The sequence below is a fragment of the Lynx canadensis genome, chromosome B2 (genome assembly GCF_007474595.2).
Source record: "Lynx canadensis isolate LIC74 chromosome B2, mLynCan4.pri.v2, whole genome shotgun sequence".
NCBI lineage: Eukaryota > Metazoa > Chordata > Mammalia > Carnivora > Felidae > Lynx > Lynx canadensis.
Window position 1 is genome coordinate 58498765 of NC_044307.1, and position 19677 is coordinate 58518441.

The 19677-nt window shown below is 35.8% G+C and overlaps 1 protein-coding gene across 1 annotated transcript in view; it reads right to left on the reverse strand.

The window, feature by feature from the left end:
* Nucleotides 1-19677, reverse strand: part of EYS (eyes shut homolog) — a 1650074-nt gene that overhangs the window by 625033 nt on the left and 1005364 nt on the right. The window contains exon 27 of the mRNA XM_030315776.1: nt 15718-15809. Coding sequence (XP_030171636.1) covers nt 15718-15809 — 92 coding nt within the window. The remainder of the gene's footprint in view (nt 1-15717; nt 15810-19677) is intronic.

Consider the following 19677-nt stretch of genomic DNA (forward strand, 5'->3'; position numbering starts at 1 on the left):
AAAACTAGGAATACACAACATAAAAAGCAAATACAGACTTGGAATTTGATTCTGAATTCATTCCATTGAACATACAATGAGAATCAACATTAAACAATGCATTAGTTATGCTTTGGAATCCTTTTATACAAAATCACTTTCCACTAATAGAAGGAACTTTAGAAATAATTCTTAATAAATCATTTTCAACTTATGAAAGGAATCCAAAAACATTTGTGAGAGTTGAATTTAGTGTTAATTTTCAGAAAGAAAATAATGATATTTTAAATATTTCTTACAACCCATCATACAACTGATTCCTAACATGTGACTTTCCTGACATTTTTATTTGATAAGTTAATTACACTGTTGTAGTGGTCTACTTCGAAAGAAAGAAAGAAAGAAAGAAAGAAAGAAAGAAAGAAAGAAAGAAAGAAAGAAAGAAAGAAAGAAAAAATGTTATAAAGATTTAAACTTAGAGTACCATATATTTAGCATTCCAAAATACACCAAAATGAATCATACTCCTTCAAGTTCATGAGTATTAAAATTTACCATTCAAACACTGTTTAATATTGCAAGTTTCTCTTGCAGTGACTGGTATAATCTTGTTTTATCTATTTTACCAAGACTTTTCTTTAGTCTCTGCTTTCTTATATGTAATACTAAAATTAAGAATTATCCACTTTCAGAGAAATCCTTTTGCACTGTTGGTGGGAATGCAAACTGGTGTAGCCACTCCAGAAACAGTATGGAGGTTCCTCAAAAAATTAAAAATAGAATTACCCTATGACCCAGCATTTGCACTACTAGGTATTTATCCAAAGGATATAAAAATGATGATTTGAAGGGGCACCTGCACTCTAATGTTTACAGCAGCACTATCAACAATAGCCAAATTATGGAAAGAGCCCAAATATCCACCTACAGATGATGGATAAAAAAGATGGATAAAAAAGATGTACACACACACACACACACAAACACACACACACACACACACACACACACACACAATAATATTACTCAGAGATCAAAAAAGAATGAAATCTTCCCATTTGCAACAATGTGGATGTAACTAGAGCACATTATGCTAAGCAAAATAAGTCTGTCAGAGAAAGACAAATACCATATAATTTCACTCAAATTTTAAATTTAAGAAACAAAGCAGATGAACATAGGGAAGGGAAGCAAAAATAAGATAAAAACAGAGAGGGAGACAAACCATAAGAGACTCTTAAATACAGAGAACAAACTGAGGGTTGATGGGGGGGGTGCGATGGGGGATGGGCTAAATGGGGGATGGGCATTAAGGAGGATACTTGTTGGGATGAGCACTACGTGATATATATATATATATGATGAATTACTAAATTCTACTCCTGATATCATTATCACACTATATGTTAACTAACTCGGATTTACATTTTAAAAAAATGTAAAAAAAAAAAAAGAATTATCCACTTTCAACTTGTTTTCAGTATGTTTATAATAGTATCAGAGACAGAGTTCACCTTTTGGCAAAGAGGAAAATGAAGAAGCCAAACAGGATGTGAGTCAAGCTATATATTAAGCAGCAGAAAGATTCAAATATAAGGAATTTTTAACTCGAAGGCATTTATATCAGAGTCTCTCTCTTATTAGGGGAAAGCACAAATCAGCATCTAAAATAAGGCAGATTTCAGATCAAATTCAAGAACATGGGTAATCAACAGCTACCCATTAAAATCTTCATTTATGCTGTGCTAGCCTTTATTTCCATAAGTAGTTGGACCTCTGTAGGACATACATTTGGATGGCTCAGAAGCTGCCACTGAATGGTCATGATTCCAGCCATTACTTCTTACTTCCTAAGAGCGTGCGTTTGGAAGAATGAAGCCAACTCTACTTTATGATCTCGTTTATTTTTAGCCTATGATATTTTCTTGGTTAAAAAAGTATATATATTTTTATCTAAAAAGAGAATGGCTCAGGCTTCTGTTTTTTGTGTACTTAGAATTTTTATACCCTGGATGTGTGGTAAAATACCTAGATGTAGTACTTTCCTATAAATGCACATGCACGTAGCTGCTAAATGCTATTTACGGTACTTTCTGCAAACTTCTGCTGATGATCCTACCTAAAATATCCCCCAAACTCTGAAGGTTCACGTGACCGCAGGCTGAACGTCAGTGGCCTAATTTCAGCTTTGATTTCTATAATGACTAATGCCTTGTTTAAGGGAAAAGGAAAAACTCTGGTGTTTAATATATACATTAAGTACAACTGGAACCAGCTGTGTGTTCCTCTGAATGTATAACAGCAATAATATTTTCTGAGATTAATTTCAGTAATTTTGTAACAGGTAATGCATTTTTAGATGTTCAAATAAAATGATGGAAAATGCCCTACTTTTAAGAGTATTATTAACTTGTGCTTTAAAATAATTTCTAAAAGGTAGTCAGGACAGAACTTATTGGAGTATTTGTATAAATGAAGTTAACAACCTGTAACTTTAAAAATGCTTAATTCCAAATTGGATTAACTGGGCTTTGTAGATTACACTTTAAAATTCTCTTTTCCAAAGTGATCCAATTTCACTCCTATTCTCTATAGTTTGCTTTGAACGAATATATGCCATCGGGGAAAAAGAAAAGTAGGTTTGTGTTAGAGGAACATTTCGCTGATTGTATAAATATAGTTTTAGAATCAAAATCAATTGTTCATTGTTTATTTAGTTCAACTTTAAATAAAATCATTATTCCATTGGCATGTTTTTCTTGACACTACTGACAGTGGTTAATGAAAAGATTAATGAAATAATGTACACATTTCATTAGAGAAAAAAATGTTTACTTTTGAAAAGTGGTTAAATGGTTTCTTTCTTTTCTTTTCCACCTCACTGATTTTCCAGCATTCTGTGCCAAAGCAATCCTGCCCTGGTTGACACATGTCAAGTCCTTGGTGTTATTATTAATGTCTTAAAAAGAAGTACAAAACTTTGATGCTTACTGTGTTAACAATGTTCCAATTGTCCTGGTTCATATATATATATATATATATATATATATATATACACACATATGAATGATGTCTCTGTTTATACACACACACGTATGTTATTTCTTTCTGTTTTAAATGCACAATATGCTGCATTTTTATGTTTTCTATCAGTTAGACAAGTCTAAGGTTTACAGTGTGAAGACCAAATAATTTATCATTCATAGGCATTGTGTACCCATACTTTAGGTAAGACATTATCTGTTGGGATACGTTCAGTTATAAAAACACAATGGAATGAAATAATTATAGTGTAGTAAGATATTGTATATATTTCAAGCAAGTTATAATTACTGAATAAACAGTATAAATATATTAATTTCTATTTTCTTCTTAAAAGCAGTCCAGTAACTCCCTAAGATCCAAGATAAAAGAAATATAAATACTGTGATTCAAATTACAGACGTTTTCTGATTACTTTTGTCTTTATCTGAAAAGGTAAAGAGTTATCTTACTTTCCCTTATAGAAATAGTTCTCATCCTGTCTATTCCACATTGTTTCAATTAATTTCTTTCCACATGCAAAGCTAGAAAATCTTATGCAGTTCCCTTTGCCATTAGGTGTGTTCACATGACTAAGTTCTAGCCAACAGAAGGCCAACAGAAGTGAGACATAATACTTCTAGGACTTTCTCCATTAAACCATCCAACCATTTTCTGCCATGTTAACTGGAGAGTCATGTTTTCAGCCAAAAACATATGCCACATTGAAACTAAAAAACTTGAATAAAGTTGGATAAATGAACTCTACAAAGATGTGATCAGGATGTAGGAAAGCCACATGGGATAGTTTTGTTTTCCAGGACCACAACATAGTTAGTCTGATATCACTTCTGTATCTAAAGGGTACCAAGAAGAAAAGAGCAGAACCTAGAGGAGAAGGACAGCTGCCAGGAGCTGAGACCTTCACTAGAGAGAATGAGCCGGTCCCTGGGACACCACACAAGGCCAAGGGAACATATAGCTTGACATTAATTGCTTCCTTTTCGAATTTCCTGTCAGTGTTCCCCATTGACTATCTAATAGGAAGCCAGAGGACAAGGGAACTTATATTAGTTTGCTAGACCTGCCTCAACAAAGATGCACAAACCAGGTGGCTTAAATAAATGGAATGTATTGTTTCACAAATTTGCGGTCCTGAAGTCCAAGATCAAGGTGCCAGCAGGGTTGGTTCCTTCTGAGGGCTGTGAGAGAAGACTCTGTTCCAGCTCTCTCTCCCTCACTTGTAGATAGCAATCTTCTCCTCGTGACTTTACACTGTCTTCCAACTGTGTGTGTCTCTCTGTGTCCTAATTTCCTTTTTTCATAAGGATACTGGTCATATTGGATCAGGGCTCAATCTAATGACCTCAGTTCAACTTCATTACCTCTTTAAAGACTCTATCCCCAAATAGGTCCACATTCTGAGATACTGGAAGTTAGGACACCTAAATTCTATAGGAACACAATTCAACTTGTTACAGAGCCCATAATGTAATTTACACAGGTCAATTTTGAAAGACCTTCAGAGAAGAGACTGTAGAGTAGATCTGGAGAGGTGTAGAAATTTAGAGTCTATTGTATACTGTAGCTTAGCATAGCCTATTAAGAAAAGTGAATACTTCTTTGATCACATTACCTTTCCCTTACTTAAAAATTCTCCAGTCAGTCTCTATTGCATATGATGTAGTTCACAGTTCTTACTGCAGCATTTGATGACCTACACGATCTGACTACCATTGCATTTGCAGACCTTATCCTCACTCTTTCCCACCTAACTGGTCTCAATTACACATTATTCCTTTTCTCTTTTGATACTATTCCCTAAGGAGCATCCTCCTATCATCATCTAATAGAAACAATGTCAGTATGGCGCAGGCTTTGTATCCAGTTGAAAAACATATTTGTTACATCATTTGAAAAAATACTTGTTAATGTGTGAGTTTCATTGGCATGTGTCCATCTTCTTAAGTCCCATTTACTATTCTTATATCCACTATGGTCTTTCTCAAAACTCACTATAATTTATTGTATATCCACATGACTAACCACTAACAGTAACTGGTAAATGATTCTCTTAAGTGTAACTGAAGATGTTCTCATTTGCTGTTTTATTTGATCTGTACAGCTCTCGGTGTAGGAGGTGCTTACGGCAAATCAAAGTTCCAAACCAACAAATTCTCCATGAGGTAGCTCCAGCACAACTGGTAAAGTTTGTACAATTTAGTTACAAATCAGGATGTAGACTAAGAGTGTAAGACTGAGACAGGAAATGAATGATTTTTTTAAAGGCAGGGATGTATTTTTAATTGATAGGCATGTAAAAAAAAAACTTTTGGGGCGCCTGGGTGGCTCAGTCGGTTAAGCGTCTGGCTTCAGCTCAGCTCGTGATCTCACAGTTAGTGAGTTCAAGCCCCGCGTCTGGCTCTGTGCTGATGGCTCAGAGCCTGGAGCCTGCTTCAGATTCTGTATCTCCTCCTTTCTCTCTGCCCCTCCCCTGCTCATGCTCTGTCTCTATCTCTCAAGAATAATAAATAAACTTAAAAAAAAAATTTTTAAGGCCCATAACTGAGGAGGTCAGAAGAGGCTAATTTATTTCTATCTTTGAATTCCAAATCCTATCTCTTTCCAAGAACGAAGGTAAATATTAAGTAGGGCTTTAAAGGAAAAGTCCCATAAAATATATACATATATACATATATATATTAAATAAAAATCCTATAATACTATAATGTATTAATATACAATTATATCATGATATATAATAATAGATGCAATCATGTGATATATGCAATGATGTTTGTAACACAAGTAATGTGAGGTATATAATATAAAACATATAATTATGGTAAATATACGAATAGACATGGATAAAGTGCTACATCACACTCTCAGATTTGGGTTTGCCTGAAAATATATGCACCACTATCTTAGATTATCTCAGCTCCTTATGTTTCAATACATCTACAGTATTCAGGAGTGGAGTAACAAATGTACACCTATTTGTATTTCTTTTTCTTCTTGATATACTATATGCTCTTGTTCACTAGCCTAACATCACTGCATGGTCCCATTTTCACTTTCCCTTCTTTCATTAAAAGATGAGCAACAGCTATAGCTAATTTCCCACTAAAAACTAAAATAGTTTTTAGTATATGTGCTCCTTAGTATCTTTATTATGCCAGTGTATATTTCACCTGATTTAAAAATTCCATATTTTCCTTCCTGCTTTTGTTAAGTTAAGCAATCCACACTTCTTTTTTTAAAAGGGCCATGCTGCTCTGCAGAACATCTTGTCTTTCCTTGTTCTAAAAAATAATGAGCTCAGTTACTTTTTCTTGGAGGATATTTGTTTCACTCTTTGTAAGAATACTTCATCATGGTCTGAGTGAAACCTTGCTATTCTTTTTCTTATATTTCCATAAGAGCATTTGAGGAAAGATGCTTCTCCTATATTCATATTCAAGGGTAATGTCATTCAAGAGAAACAACATAAAAGAGTGTAGAGCTGGGAGTGAAATGTGCAACTACCATTTATCTTTACTTTAAAGAGTATATTAATGGTTAAAAAAAATTATTGGCGACAGCATTCTTGAACTGAGTTAAACTTAAAATTAAAGATAGATTTTCCCCTTTTACCTCTACAAGCATATTTTAAAGGTATAGGAAAATAAAATTAATGGAACCCCACTCTTGTTCTTTATAGATGATAATTGCAGACAAAAGCATATTTGTATAAATTTCCCATTACTTCAAATAAATCAAAAACTTGTGAAGAGATATTTCTGAATTTAGAGAAATGAGACCAGATACAGGCAGATTATCAACTACTTCTTGATCAAAATTAAAAGCAACAAATTGTAGGTAAGTTGCAAAAAAGTCATAGAACATAGAAAGTGATTTTTTTTTGTTTGTTTGGATGTCTTCTGGATATAATATATCCAAGCCTTTATTCTTTTTTTTTATATATATATGAAATTTATTGACAAATTGGTTTCCATACAACACCCAGTGCTCATCCCAAAAGGTGCCCTCCTCAATACCCATCACCCACCCTCCCCTCCCTCTCACCCCCCATCAACCCTCAGTTTGGTCTCAGTTTTTAACAGTCTCTTATGCTTTGGCTCTCTCCCACTCTAACCTCTTTTTTTTTTTTTCCTTCCCCTCCCCCATGGGTTCCTGTTAAGTTTCTCAGGATCCACATAAGAGTGAAACCATATGGTATCTGTCTTTCTCTGTGGCTTATTTCACTTAGCATCACACTCTCCAGTTCCATCCACGTTGCTACAAAAGGCCATATTTCATTTTTTCTCATTGCCACATAGTATTCCATTGTGTATATATACCACAATTTCTTTATCCATTCATCAGTTGATGGACATTTAGGCTCTTTCCATAATTTGGCTATTGTTGAGAGTGCTCTATGAACATTGGGGTACAAGTGCCCCTATGCATCAGTACTCCTGTATCCCTTGGATAAATTCCTAGCAGTGCTATTGCTGGGTCATAGGGTAGGTCTATTTTTAATTTTCTGAGGAACCTCCACACTGCTTTCCAGAGCGGCTGCACCAATTTGCATTCCCACCAACAGTGCAAGAGGGTTCCCGTTTCTCCACATCCTCTCCAGCATCTAGAGTCTCCTGATTTGTTCATTTTGGCCACTCTGACTGGCGTGAGGTGATACCTGAGTGTGGTTTTGATTTGTATTTCCCTGATAAGGAGCGACGCTGAACATCTTTTCATGTGCCTGTTGGCCATCTGGATGTCTTCTTTAGAGAAGTGTCTATTCATGTTTTCTGCCCATTTCTTCACTGGGTTATTTGTTTTTCGGGTGTGGAGTTTGGTGAGCTCTTTATAGATTTTAGATACTAGCCCTTTGTCCGATATGTCATTTGCAAATATCTTTTCCCATTCCGTTGGTTGCCTTTTAGTTTTGTTGGTTGTTTCCTTTGCTTTGCAGAAGCTTTTTATCTTCATAAGGTCCCAGTAATTCACTTTTGCTTTTAATTCCCTTGCCTTTGGGGATGTGTCGAGTAAGATATTGCTACGGCTGAGGTCAGAGAGGTCTTTTCCTGCTTTCTCCTCTAAGGTTCTGATGGTTTCCTGTCTCACATTTAGGTCCTTTATCCATTTTGAGTTTATTTTTGTAAATGGTGTGAGAAAGTGGTCTAGTTTCAACCTTCTGCATGTTGCTGTCCAGTTCTCCCAGCACCATTTGTTAAAGAGGCTGTCTTTTTCCCATTGGATGTTCCTTCCTGCTTTGTCAAAGATGAGTTGGCCATACGTTTGTGGGTCTAGTTCTGGGGTTTCTATTCTATTCCATTGGTCTGTGTGTCTGTTTTTGTGCCAATACCATGCTGTCTTGATGATGACAGCTTTGTAGTAGAGGCTAAAGTCTGGGATTGTGATGCCTCCTGCTTTGGTCTTCTTCTTCAAAATTCCTTTGGCTATTCGGGGCCTTTTGTGGTTCCATATGAATTTTAGGATTGCTTCTTCTAATTTCGAGAAGAATGCTGGTGCAATTTTGATTGGGATTGCATTGAATGTGTAGATAGCTTTGGGTAGTATTGACATTTTGACAATATTTATTTTTCCAATCCATGAGCAGGGAATGTCTTTCCATTTCTTTAAATCTTCTTCAATTACCTTCATAAGCTTTCTATAGTTTTCAGCATACAGATCCTTTACATCTTTGGTTAGATTTATTCCTAGGTATTTTATGCTTCTTGGTGCAATTGTGAATGGGATCAGTTTCTTTATTTGTCTTTCTGTTGCTTCATTGTTAGTGTATAAGAATGCAACTGATTTCTGGACATTGATTTTGTATCCTGCAACTTTGCTGAATTCATGTATCAGTTCTAGCAGACTTTTGGTGGAGTCTATCGGATTTTCCATGTATAATATCATGTCATCTGCAAAAAGCGAAAGCTTGACTTCATCTTTGCCAATTTGGATGCCTTTGATTTCCTTTTGTTGTCTGATTGCTGATGCTAGAACTTCCAGCACTATGTTAAACAACAGCGGTGAGAGTGGGCATCCCTGTCGTGTTCCTGATCTCAGGGAAAAAGCTCTCAGTTTTTCCCCGTTGAGGATGATGTTAGCTGTGGGCTTTTCATAAATGGCTTTTATGATCTTTAAGTATGTTCCTTCTATCCCGACTTTCTCAAGGGTTTTTATTAAGAAAGGGTGCTGGATTTTGTCAAAGGCCTTTTCTGCATCGATTGACAGGATCATATGGTTCTTCTCTTTTTTTTTGTTAATGTGATGTATCACATTGATTGATTTGTGAATGTTGAACCAGCCCTGCATCCCAGGAATGAATCCCACTTGATCATGGTGAATAATTCTTTTTATATGCTGTTGAATTCGATTTGCTAGTATCTTATTGAGAATTTTTGCATCCATATTCATCAGGGATATTGGCCTGTAGTTCTCTTTTTTTACTGGGTCTCTGTCTGGTTTAGGAATCAAAGTAATACTGGCTTCATAGAATGAGTCTGTAAGTTTTCCTTCCCTTTCTATTTCTTGGAATAGCTTGAGAAGGATAGGTATTACCTCTGCTTTAAACGTCTGGTAGAACTCCCCTGGGAAGCCATCTGGTCCTGGACTCTTACTTGTTGGGAGATTTTTGATAACCGATTCAATTTCTTCGCTGGTTATGGGTCTGTTCAAGCTTTCTATTTCCTCCTGATTGAGTTTTGGAAGAGTGTGGGTGTTCAGGAATTTGTCCATTTCTTCCAGGTTGTCCAATTTGTTGGCATATAATTTTTCATAGTATTCCCTGATAATTGTTTGTATCTCTGAGGGATTGGTTGTAATAATTCCATTTTCATTCGTGATTTTATCTATTTGAGTCATCTCCCTTTCCTTTTGAGAAGCCTGGCTAGAGGTTTGTCAATTTTGTTTATTTTTTCAAAAAACCAACTCTTGGTTTCGTTGATCTGCTCTACAGTTTTTTTAGATTCTATATTGTTTATTTCTGCTCTGATCTTTATTATTTCTCTTCTTCTGCTGGGTTTGGGGTGTCTTTGCTGTTCTGCTTCTATTTCCTTTAGGTGTGCTGTTAGATTTTGTATTTGGGATTTTTCTTGTTTCTTGAGATAGGCCTGGATTGCAATGTATTTTCCTCTCAGGACTGCCTTCGCTGCATCCCAAAGCGTTTGGATTGTTGTATTTTCATTTTCGTTTGTTTCCATATATTTTTTGATTTCTTCTCTAATTGCCTGGTTGACCCACTCATTCGTTAGTAGGGTGTTCTTTAACCTCCATGCTTTTGGAGGTTTTCCAGACTTTTTCCTGTGGTTGATTTCAAGCTTCATAGCATTGTGGTCTGAAAGTATGCATGGTATAATTTCAATTCTTGTAAACTTATGAAGGGCTGTTTTGTGACCCAGTATATGATCTATCTTGGAGAATGTTCCATGTGCACTCGAGAAGAAAGTATATTCTGTTGCTTTGGGATGCAGAGTTCTAAATATATCTGTCAAGTCCATCTGATCCAATGTCTCATTCAGGGCCCTTGTTTCTTTATTGACCGTGTCTAGATGATCTATCCATTTCTGTAAGTGGGGTGTTAAAGTCCCCAGCAATTACCACATTCTTATCAATAAGGTTGCTTATGTTGATGAGTAATTGTTTTATATACTTGGGGGCTCCGGTATTCGGCGCATAGACATTTATAATTGTTAGCTCTTCCTGATGGATAGACCCTGTAACTATTATATAATGTCCTTCTTCATCTCTTGTTACAGCCTTTAATTTAAAGTCTAGTTTGTCTGATATAAGTATGGCTACTCCAGCTTTCTTTTGGCTTCCAGTAGCATGATAAATAGTTCTCCATCCCCTCACTCTGAATCTAAAGGTGTCCTCAGGTCTAAAATGAGTCTCTTGTAGACAGCAAATAGATGGGTCTTGTTTTTTTATCCATTCTGATACCCTATGTCTTTTGGTTGGCGCATTTAATCCATTTACATTCAGTGTTATTATAGAAAGATACGGGTTTAGAGTCATTGTGATGTCTGTATGTTTTATGCTTGTAGTGATGTCTCTGGTACTTTGTCTCACAGGGTCCCCCTTAGGATCTCTTGTAGGGCTGGTTTAGTGGTGACAAATTCCTTCAGTTTTTGTTTGGGAAGACCTTTATCTCTCCTTCTATTCTAAATGACAGACTTGCTGGATAAAGAATTCTCGGCTGCATATTTTTGCTGTATAGCACCCTGAAAATCTCGTGCCAATTCTTTCTGGCCTGCCAAGTTTCAAAAGAGAGATCAGTCACGAGTCTTATAGGTCTCCCTTTATATGTGAGGGCACGTTTACCCCTTGCTGCTTTCAGAATTTTCTCTTTATCCTTGTATTTTGCCAGTTTCACTATGATATGTCGTGCAGAAGATCGATTCAAGTTACGTCTGAAGGGAGTTCTCTGTGCCTCTTGGATTTCAATGCCTTTTTCCTTCCCCAGTTCAGGGAAGTTCTCAGCTATAATTTCTTCAAGTACCCCTTCAGCACCTTTCCCTCTCTCTTCCTCCTCTGGGATACCAATTATGCGTATATTATTTCTTTTTAGTGTATCACTTAGTTCTCTAATTTTCCCCTCATACTCCTGGATTTTTTTATCTCTCTTTTTCTCAGCTTCCTCTTTTCCATAACTTTATCTTCTAGTTCACCTATTCTCTCCTCTACCTCTTCCATCCGAGCCGTGGTGGTTTGCATTTTGTTTTGCATTTCATTTAAAGCGTTTTTCAGCTCCTCATGACTGTTCCTTAGTCCTTTGATCTCCGTAGCAAGAGATTCTCTGCTGTCCTGTATACTGTTTTCCAGCCCAGCGATTAATTTTATGACTATTATTCTAAATTCACTTTCTGTTATATTATTTAAATCCTTTTTGATCAGCTCATTAGCTGTTGTTATTTCCTGGAGATTCTTCTGAGGGGAATTCTTCCGCTTGGTCATTTTGGATAGTCCCTGGTGTGGTGAGGACCTGCAGGGCACTTCCCCTGTGCTGTGGTGTATAACTGGAGTTGGTGGGCGGGGCCGCAGTCAGTCCTGATGTCTGCCCCCAGCCCACCGCTGGGGCCACAGTCAGACTGGTGTGTGCCTTCTCTTCCCCTCTCCTAGGGGCGGGATTCACTGTGGGGTGGCGTGGCCCGTCTGGGCTACTTGCACACTGCCAGGCTTGTGATGCTGGGGATCTGGCGTATTAGCTGGGGTGGGAAGGCAAGGTGCTCGGCGGTGGGGGGGGCAGGCTTAGCTCGCTTCTCCTTAGGTGATCCACTTTAGGAGGGGCCCTGTTGCAGCCGGAGGGAGTCAGATCCGCTGCCGGAGGTTTGGCTCCTCTTCCGTGGGCCTCTCGTCTGCACTTGGGTCCGGTGACTCCGTTCTGCTAATCCTCTGGCGGTTTTCTGGGTTATTTAGGCAGGTGTAGGTGGAATCTAAGTGATCAGCAGGACGCGCGGTGAGCCCAGCGTCCTCCTACGCCGCCATCTTCCTGTCGAGACTCGAAAGTGATTTTTTAGTTGCTAAACACCTTTAAAAGTTACTTGTGACGAGGAGAGTGAAAAGTATGTGTTCTTGGGATTTTTAAATGTTTTACATTTAATGTTTCTTTTATTTACAATTTTTTTTAATATATTTTTTTTTATTTTTGAGAGAGAGAGAGTGAGTGAGTCAGGCACAGAAAGCGAGGGAGACACAGAACCCAAAGCAGGCTCCAGGCTCTGAGCTGTCAGCACAGAGCCCAAGCGGGGCTCGAATTCATGAACTGTGAAATCACGACCTGAGCTGAAGTCAGATGCTTAGCCTACTGAGTCGGTCCCCTTAATATTTCTTTTAAAGAAGATTTTAAATAGTATGTTGTCACTTTTAAAACACTGACTGGACATATTATAGTAGAAAATAATGATCAGGTTAGAAGGCAGAGGGTCATGGTTCTAATCTTGCCCTCTGTTAAAAAGAAAACCACAGGCTAAAAATGGTGTCACTTAGGTCAAGTCAGCAAAGAGTTACTACCTAAACTAACTGCAGTTTTAACCCCCTGGAATATAACCTTTAACCAGTCAACATGTAATTCTTGATCAATACTAGGAAATTTACTGATAGACCCTTTCTATTCCTCTTTGGAGGGTAACCTTGCCTAAACAATGTATTCCTTGTTAATAAATTCCTCTTTTTAATGCCCTCTCTCTGCCTTTAAAAATCTTTCTTTTGTTTGGGGCTCCTGGGTGACTAGCAGGTTGAGTATTCGACTCTTGATTTCAGCACGGGTCATGATCCCAGTATCATGGGATTGGGACCCGTGTCAGGCTCTGTGCTGAGTGTGAAGCCTGCTTAAGATTCTCTCTCTCTCTCCCTCTCTATCGCTCTCACCAGCTCACAGGTGCACTCGATCTCTCTAAAAGAAAAAATAATTATTTTGTTCACCTCAGCAGAAATCCTCTCTACTTGCTAGAGGGGATGCTGCTCAACTCAAGAATCATTTAATAAGGCCAAACAGATCTTCAAAATTACTCAGCTGAATATTTTTTTAACACTTCCTACTGTCTAACAATGTGATCTGGAGGAAGATGTCTACCTTCTCTGAGCCTCAGTTTTCAAATATGCAAAATGAGTGTTATGGACTGAATTATGTCCCCTGCAAAATTCATATGTTGAAGTCCTAACCCCCAGTGCTTCAGAATGTGACTATATTTGAAGACGGGGTTTTTAAAGAGGTAGGAAATTAAAATGAGATGATTGATGTCTTTATACGAAGAGGAATTTAGGATACAGATATACACCAAGGAAAATGATGTGAAGACACAGAGAGAAGACAGCCATCTACAAGACAAGGAGAGAGCCCTCCAAAGAACCAAACCTGCTGACACCTTGATCTCAGCCTTCCAGCCTCCAAAATTGTGAGAACATCAATTTCTGTTGCTTAAGCAGCCAATCTGTGGTACCTGTTATGGCAGCCTGACCAAACCAATATAATGGGCTTTATCAATCTCACTATGATTACATACAGTTATATGCTGTTTAATGTGTGTGAATTTTGTTCTTACATTAATCCTTCATTGGGCAGGTTATTTAAAATTCTTATCTTCATCTTATCTTGAATATACAGCAGTTCTTTTAGGATTAAGAGAACAAATTATTTATGTTTCTACAGCATGGATCATAGGGTCTATACCTTAAAATTTATTCATAGGTTTGGAATAAGAGCAGCCTTGGAATTGTGCCATTTTTTCAAAACTATGTCTTTTCCTGTATTTAATCTATCTCTCCATTTTACATCCGGAAAATGTACATAATAATTAGAATTGTTCTTAACAATAAATAAATTCATATATGTTACAAATTTACCACCTGACACATTATTGGTGCCTAATAAACTTTAAGTATGATTACTGTATCCTCAATGATTTTTTTAACTCTTTTGCAACATACCCCAGGCCAGAAATGGTTCTCACATCACTTCTTATCTGTCTTTGTTTCGTCCAGGGGCTAAAATATGTCTTTTACAACTTATTTTTACTGCTGCCCTAATGCTCCTATACCTGCTTTCCTTCCAGATGATGGTAGTCTCTGCCCAGGAAAATTGTTATCTCGGCTAAGATGGAATTTACCAAAGTGCATTGCCCCCAGTGTTAACTATTCAAGAGCTTAAAATGCTAAAAAAATATATTAAAGGATTCTGTGCTTATATTTTGAGTTAAGCAAAGAAAGTAAGACCTTACTAAATGTATCTTAGAGGTCTTAAAAAGCTCCTGTGTATTTTCAGCAGTCAAAGGTGGTATATGTCATGTAGCCTTTCCTCAATTTAGTTGACAATAGATTGTTTTTTGGTCAGTTTTCTAAAAGATATGAAATTCTTGGAGGACAAAATTTGGAAAGTTCTGGCTGAAAGAGGGTTCAACACCCTTAAAACTTTCCAAATAACTTCTTGCCTCATCCCTGTTTTAGCCTTTTTGCTTTCCTTTTTACTGGATTTAAATAGATAATTATTATTACTAAATAATCAGCTATTGTTGTAACCAAATAACGTATTTTAGTGTCCATACTGAATTAGGCCTGTGGTATGTGTTTTAAAGTACCATTTAAGTAAAAAACAATAGTAGAGGGAGGCAAAACACATAACACAAAGGTATTAATTCTATATTAAAAAATAAGCTTTGCCATAAGTCAAGGAAGGATAATTAAGGGAAAACATCATTTTCACTTATCCAGATAGGCAAAATTATACCTGATGTTGGTGACAGTTTTGGGATAGAGTCACCTTCAAACACAGCTTTTGGGAATAGAGCAATAAATTTTCGTTATTCTATCCTGACTATGGTATAATGAATCATTTTAAATTTCTTCTTTATGTTTTTCTGGATGTTCCAAATTTTCCACAGTGAATATGTTTAACTTTGCTTATCAAAAGAAATACCACTTTATTTGCTTTTTATGATTTCCCTAATTTGAAAATAATATGAAGGTTTAATGACTTCTTTGTAAAGCTGCTTATATAATTTCATAGATAATATAACCCCTTTAACATTCTTTCCTCAGCACTATTTTAAGGACATAGAGAAAAGGCAAAATGGCTTGATAAACATTAATTCACATTCAAGTGCATGTGAATATCTCAGATATCAGGATACTCGGATAACCTCGACTTTAAAGGGCAAAAACAACATCCAGAGGAACAGTCTCTGTTACTTATAATAATGGTAAGTCTACAAGAAAATAGATATATATTACCTGATAAACAGTGTATACTTTTGTCCATCATCCACTTTAATGGTAGTGTTAATACTTTTAAATTTTGCTTCACCAGCACAGAAAAAGTGGTACTATAAGAAAAAAAAAGTTTCCTTCAGTTTCTCACAACGAAATTGACACATATTTGCATTAGACTTAGAATTTACCAATAGTTTTTATATTGCTTTGGAGACAAAGTGTCTGAAACTTAAGAGAAGTGACAGTTCAGGGTATACAACTAATAAAGTGTAGAATTAAAATAAATAAATGTTTAAGTATTATATACATATACATGCATCATCTATTTGTACATGCATGCATACACACAGACACTTCTAGTTTCTGTTCCAATATTCTGGGGAACATGGTTGAGAAAGGCAGCTTTTTCTGCTAGCAGAAAGTGAGTATTATTAGCAAGCTTCCTTACATACTACCAATTGAGCAACGTGAAGATTAGTGAATACAGTGTAGAGGGTGATGTTAAAGTCCAAGGAAGGAAACATTGAAGATTATGGAGGTTAACCATTTATTCTAAGCTTCCTGAGGCTAGAGGGGGGGGTCTTTGTAGGGTTACTACTAATTGAGCCAAGTTATATTTTAAAAGGGGGCAGATCATGTCTCTAACAGGTACATTTGATCAGGACTCCCTGAGAATTCCACAGGTAGGATTCAGTGACCTATCACCCTCTTCACAGGATATGTCTGCATGTATATTAGTTATAGTACAGCTATACTTTCCCAGAAAGGGGCTTATCATATCAGCAAGAAATGAAAAACCCACATATACGTTAAAGAAACACAGCTGCATGGTCTTGCATAATTCCTGTGCATCTAGCTATATTTAAGTTGATATACCTAAAACCCACGTTGGGTCCAAAGATAAATATTATGCTATATATTTTAATTTTATGATAGATTACAAAAGATTGCAAAAGATCCCTTAAAAAATTATCTATTACAAGTTGGCTTTAAGAAATATGTTAAATAGTATACTTAAATGTTAATGATAAAATGATAAAATGTTAATAATTCCCTTTTATCTCCAAAGCTGTCAAACGAATATAAAATATTTAATGGATCATTCTATTATTTCTACTTGAATCTTTTTATTATAAATAGCTCCTTTATGACATATACAGATACATATGTCACATATATGTCATATATATGTGACATATATAGACACATATATCTATATGACATATATAGACATATATAATATATATTATATATATAAAAGCTACTATTTATTGAGTGATTATTTGGGTGTCACAGAGTTTTAAAACATTTTATAAGTATCAACTGATTCCTTCCTTACAATACAAAATAAAAAACAAAACTCTATGAAGTAGGAACTATTCTTTTATTAGCTCCATTATTCAGAGATGTAAACTAAAGTGAAGTGATTTGCTGCTAGCCAGGGAGGCACAGTGATTTGCAACACAGACAGTAAGTCTGGTGTCAGGTATTTAAGTCCCAACAATGGATATTATGTATGTACTTAACTTCCTTGTTATTAGAAAGAGCCAGTAAAGTGTTTTTAAAAGCTATTTCAAAAAATAAAAATAAAAATTAAGTTTCATATTATTAAACTTTCCTAAAACTTGTGATTTCCTAAAAAGATGGACTAACAATTCTGCATTTCTAGAATAGGTCTTAAATTATGATCACTGCAAAAGTTCAACCATAAATATGTCTTTTTGTGAAAATTGTAATGTAAATGCATTCCCCATATGATTATACTTTTAAAATAGGTGAAGAAATTGGAGCATAGTCTCACAAATCATAGTGGAACAAGGAAAATCTTAAAATCATGAAGACAGAGTAACACTGAAATTTCCTTTAAATCATTGCAAGGAAGCAGTGATGTGAGCAGAACGAACATGAATTTTGGATTTACACAACAAAGTAAAAATTCCTTATCTACCATTCTTAATGGAGTCCTAAGAGCATGTGTAATACTGAACTCTGTGAGAAGCCTCGCTTGTCTGCATGATTTTTGCAAAACGCAGAGAGAAAATATCTAACCTCCACATTTGATTCATGTCCCAGACATCCTTCTACATGTTTATATGCATTTACTTATTTACTCATTGTATTACATTTACTCCCCAACATTTATTCATTTATTAACCTGAGCTTCACAACAATCTTTATTACCTTCATTTTACAAGTGAGTAAATTTAAGCACAAAGTGCTTAAGTGACTTACAAGTTCTCAAAGCTCCTAAGTAGCAGAGCTGGGCTCCAAACTCTGACTCCAGAGATGACGATCTTAATACATTTCTTAAGATGGAGCCTTATACATAATTTCAATTCAGTAAATGATAGTAATTATTATTACAGACATGAGTATATATCCTTTGTCATAAAACCTGAAGTAAAGAAATTCTACAAGTCTTTTCTCTCATTATGATTTTATAATTTCTCAATGTCTTGATTCAACCTATTGTGAATTTATTTTTATCCATCTGAACGTGAAAGGAGTCTCCATCATTCATCATTTCATAAAATATTTCACCCACAATCCTGCAAGTCTCTGGTAGTTCCTCATAATGTCTATGGAGATGTCCACAGTGGTGAGAGGAACGAACTAGCTGAGATAGACACTCAGTTAATGGGAGTTTGCAGCAGAAAATTGTGCTGAGGGGAAACATTTTGAATATGACCAATGATCAATATTATGTGTGTTTTATTATTTTTTATATTTGGTCTCCATATTTTTATGCTTATTATAAGAATAATGGAAAACGTTGGTCTTAGTTGAGGAAAATGCTCTAGAGCAGGGATCAGCAAGCTTGAAGATAAGACTGATGTCTGATGATTCATTACTGTTTTCTATTTGTTACAGAATTCTATTTTCTTACTCCTGTTTCACCTGTTCCTATCATTATCTGTAATCAAGTGGAAGCAATATGAGGAAAATAAAGTGTGTTTTGTTTACCACTGAATCCTCAGAACCAATGACAAAGTGATTGATGATAGATAAATGTTTAACAAATGAGTGAACAAATACATGAATGAGTAAAAATATTACCACTACTAATGCCTACATCTGGCTGATATTTATTAATATCAGACTTTGTACTAAATTACGTATTATGTGTTGTATTACTTAAGAAAGATGAACATTTAAAGAAAGTCAAACTGGTATAACGTGACTTATTTAAATTATAACTATTTCATGGAAATTCACATATTTAATCACATCATAAAAGAAATGATAGATAAAAACACAGTGTTATATTGAATATTTTAGGCTATGTTGAGTTAATTACTTTATTGCAGTGATGATTTGGATGGCTTCCTTAATCTGGGTATTTACCACAGGAATAGGAGTTGATGGGTTATGATAGAACAGTACTGAAAAAAGAGTATACACTTTCAACTCAAAGTCAGCCTTATAATTTAGTGTTTATTAGCTGTGTGATCTTGGAATTTTAATTTTTTTTTAATGTTTATATTTGAGAGAGAGAGATGCAAGCAGGGAAGGGGCAGAGAGAGAGAGAGAGAAGGAGACACAGAATTTAAAACAAGCTCCAGGCTCCAAGCTGTCAGCAAAGAGCCCAATGCTGGACTTGAACTTGGGAATAGTGATATCAGAGCTGAAGTCAGATGCTTAACTGACTGAGCCACCCATGTGCCCCGATCTTGGACTTTTAAAAGAAGTTGTTATAAAGACTACCAAGTGTTAAATCCATGATCTCAAACATTTTGACCTCAAAATCTCTTTGTGCTCTTAAAAATTATTGAGGACCCCAAAGAGTTTTTGTTTACTGGGTTATATTTATCAATATTTATAATATTAAAATTAAAACAAACATTTTTAAAATACAAAAATGTGGAAGTACACATTACATTAGTGATCAGAAAGATGACATCATCACATGCCATGCAGCCTCTGGAAAACTCCACTGTATATTTATGAGAATGAGAGTAAAAAAAGGCAAATAACAGTATC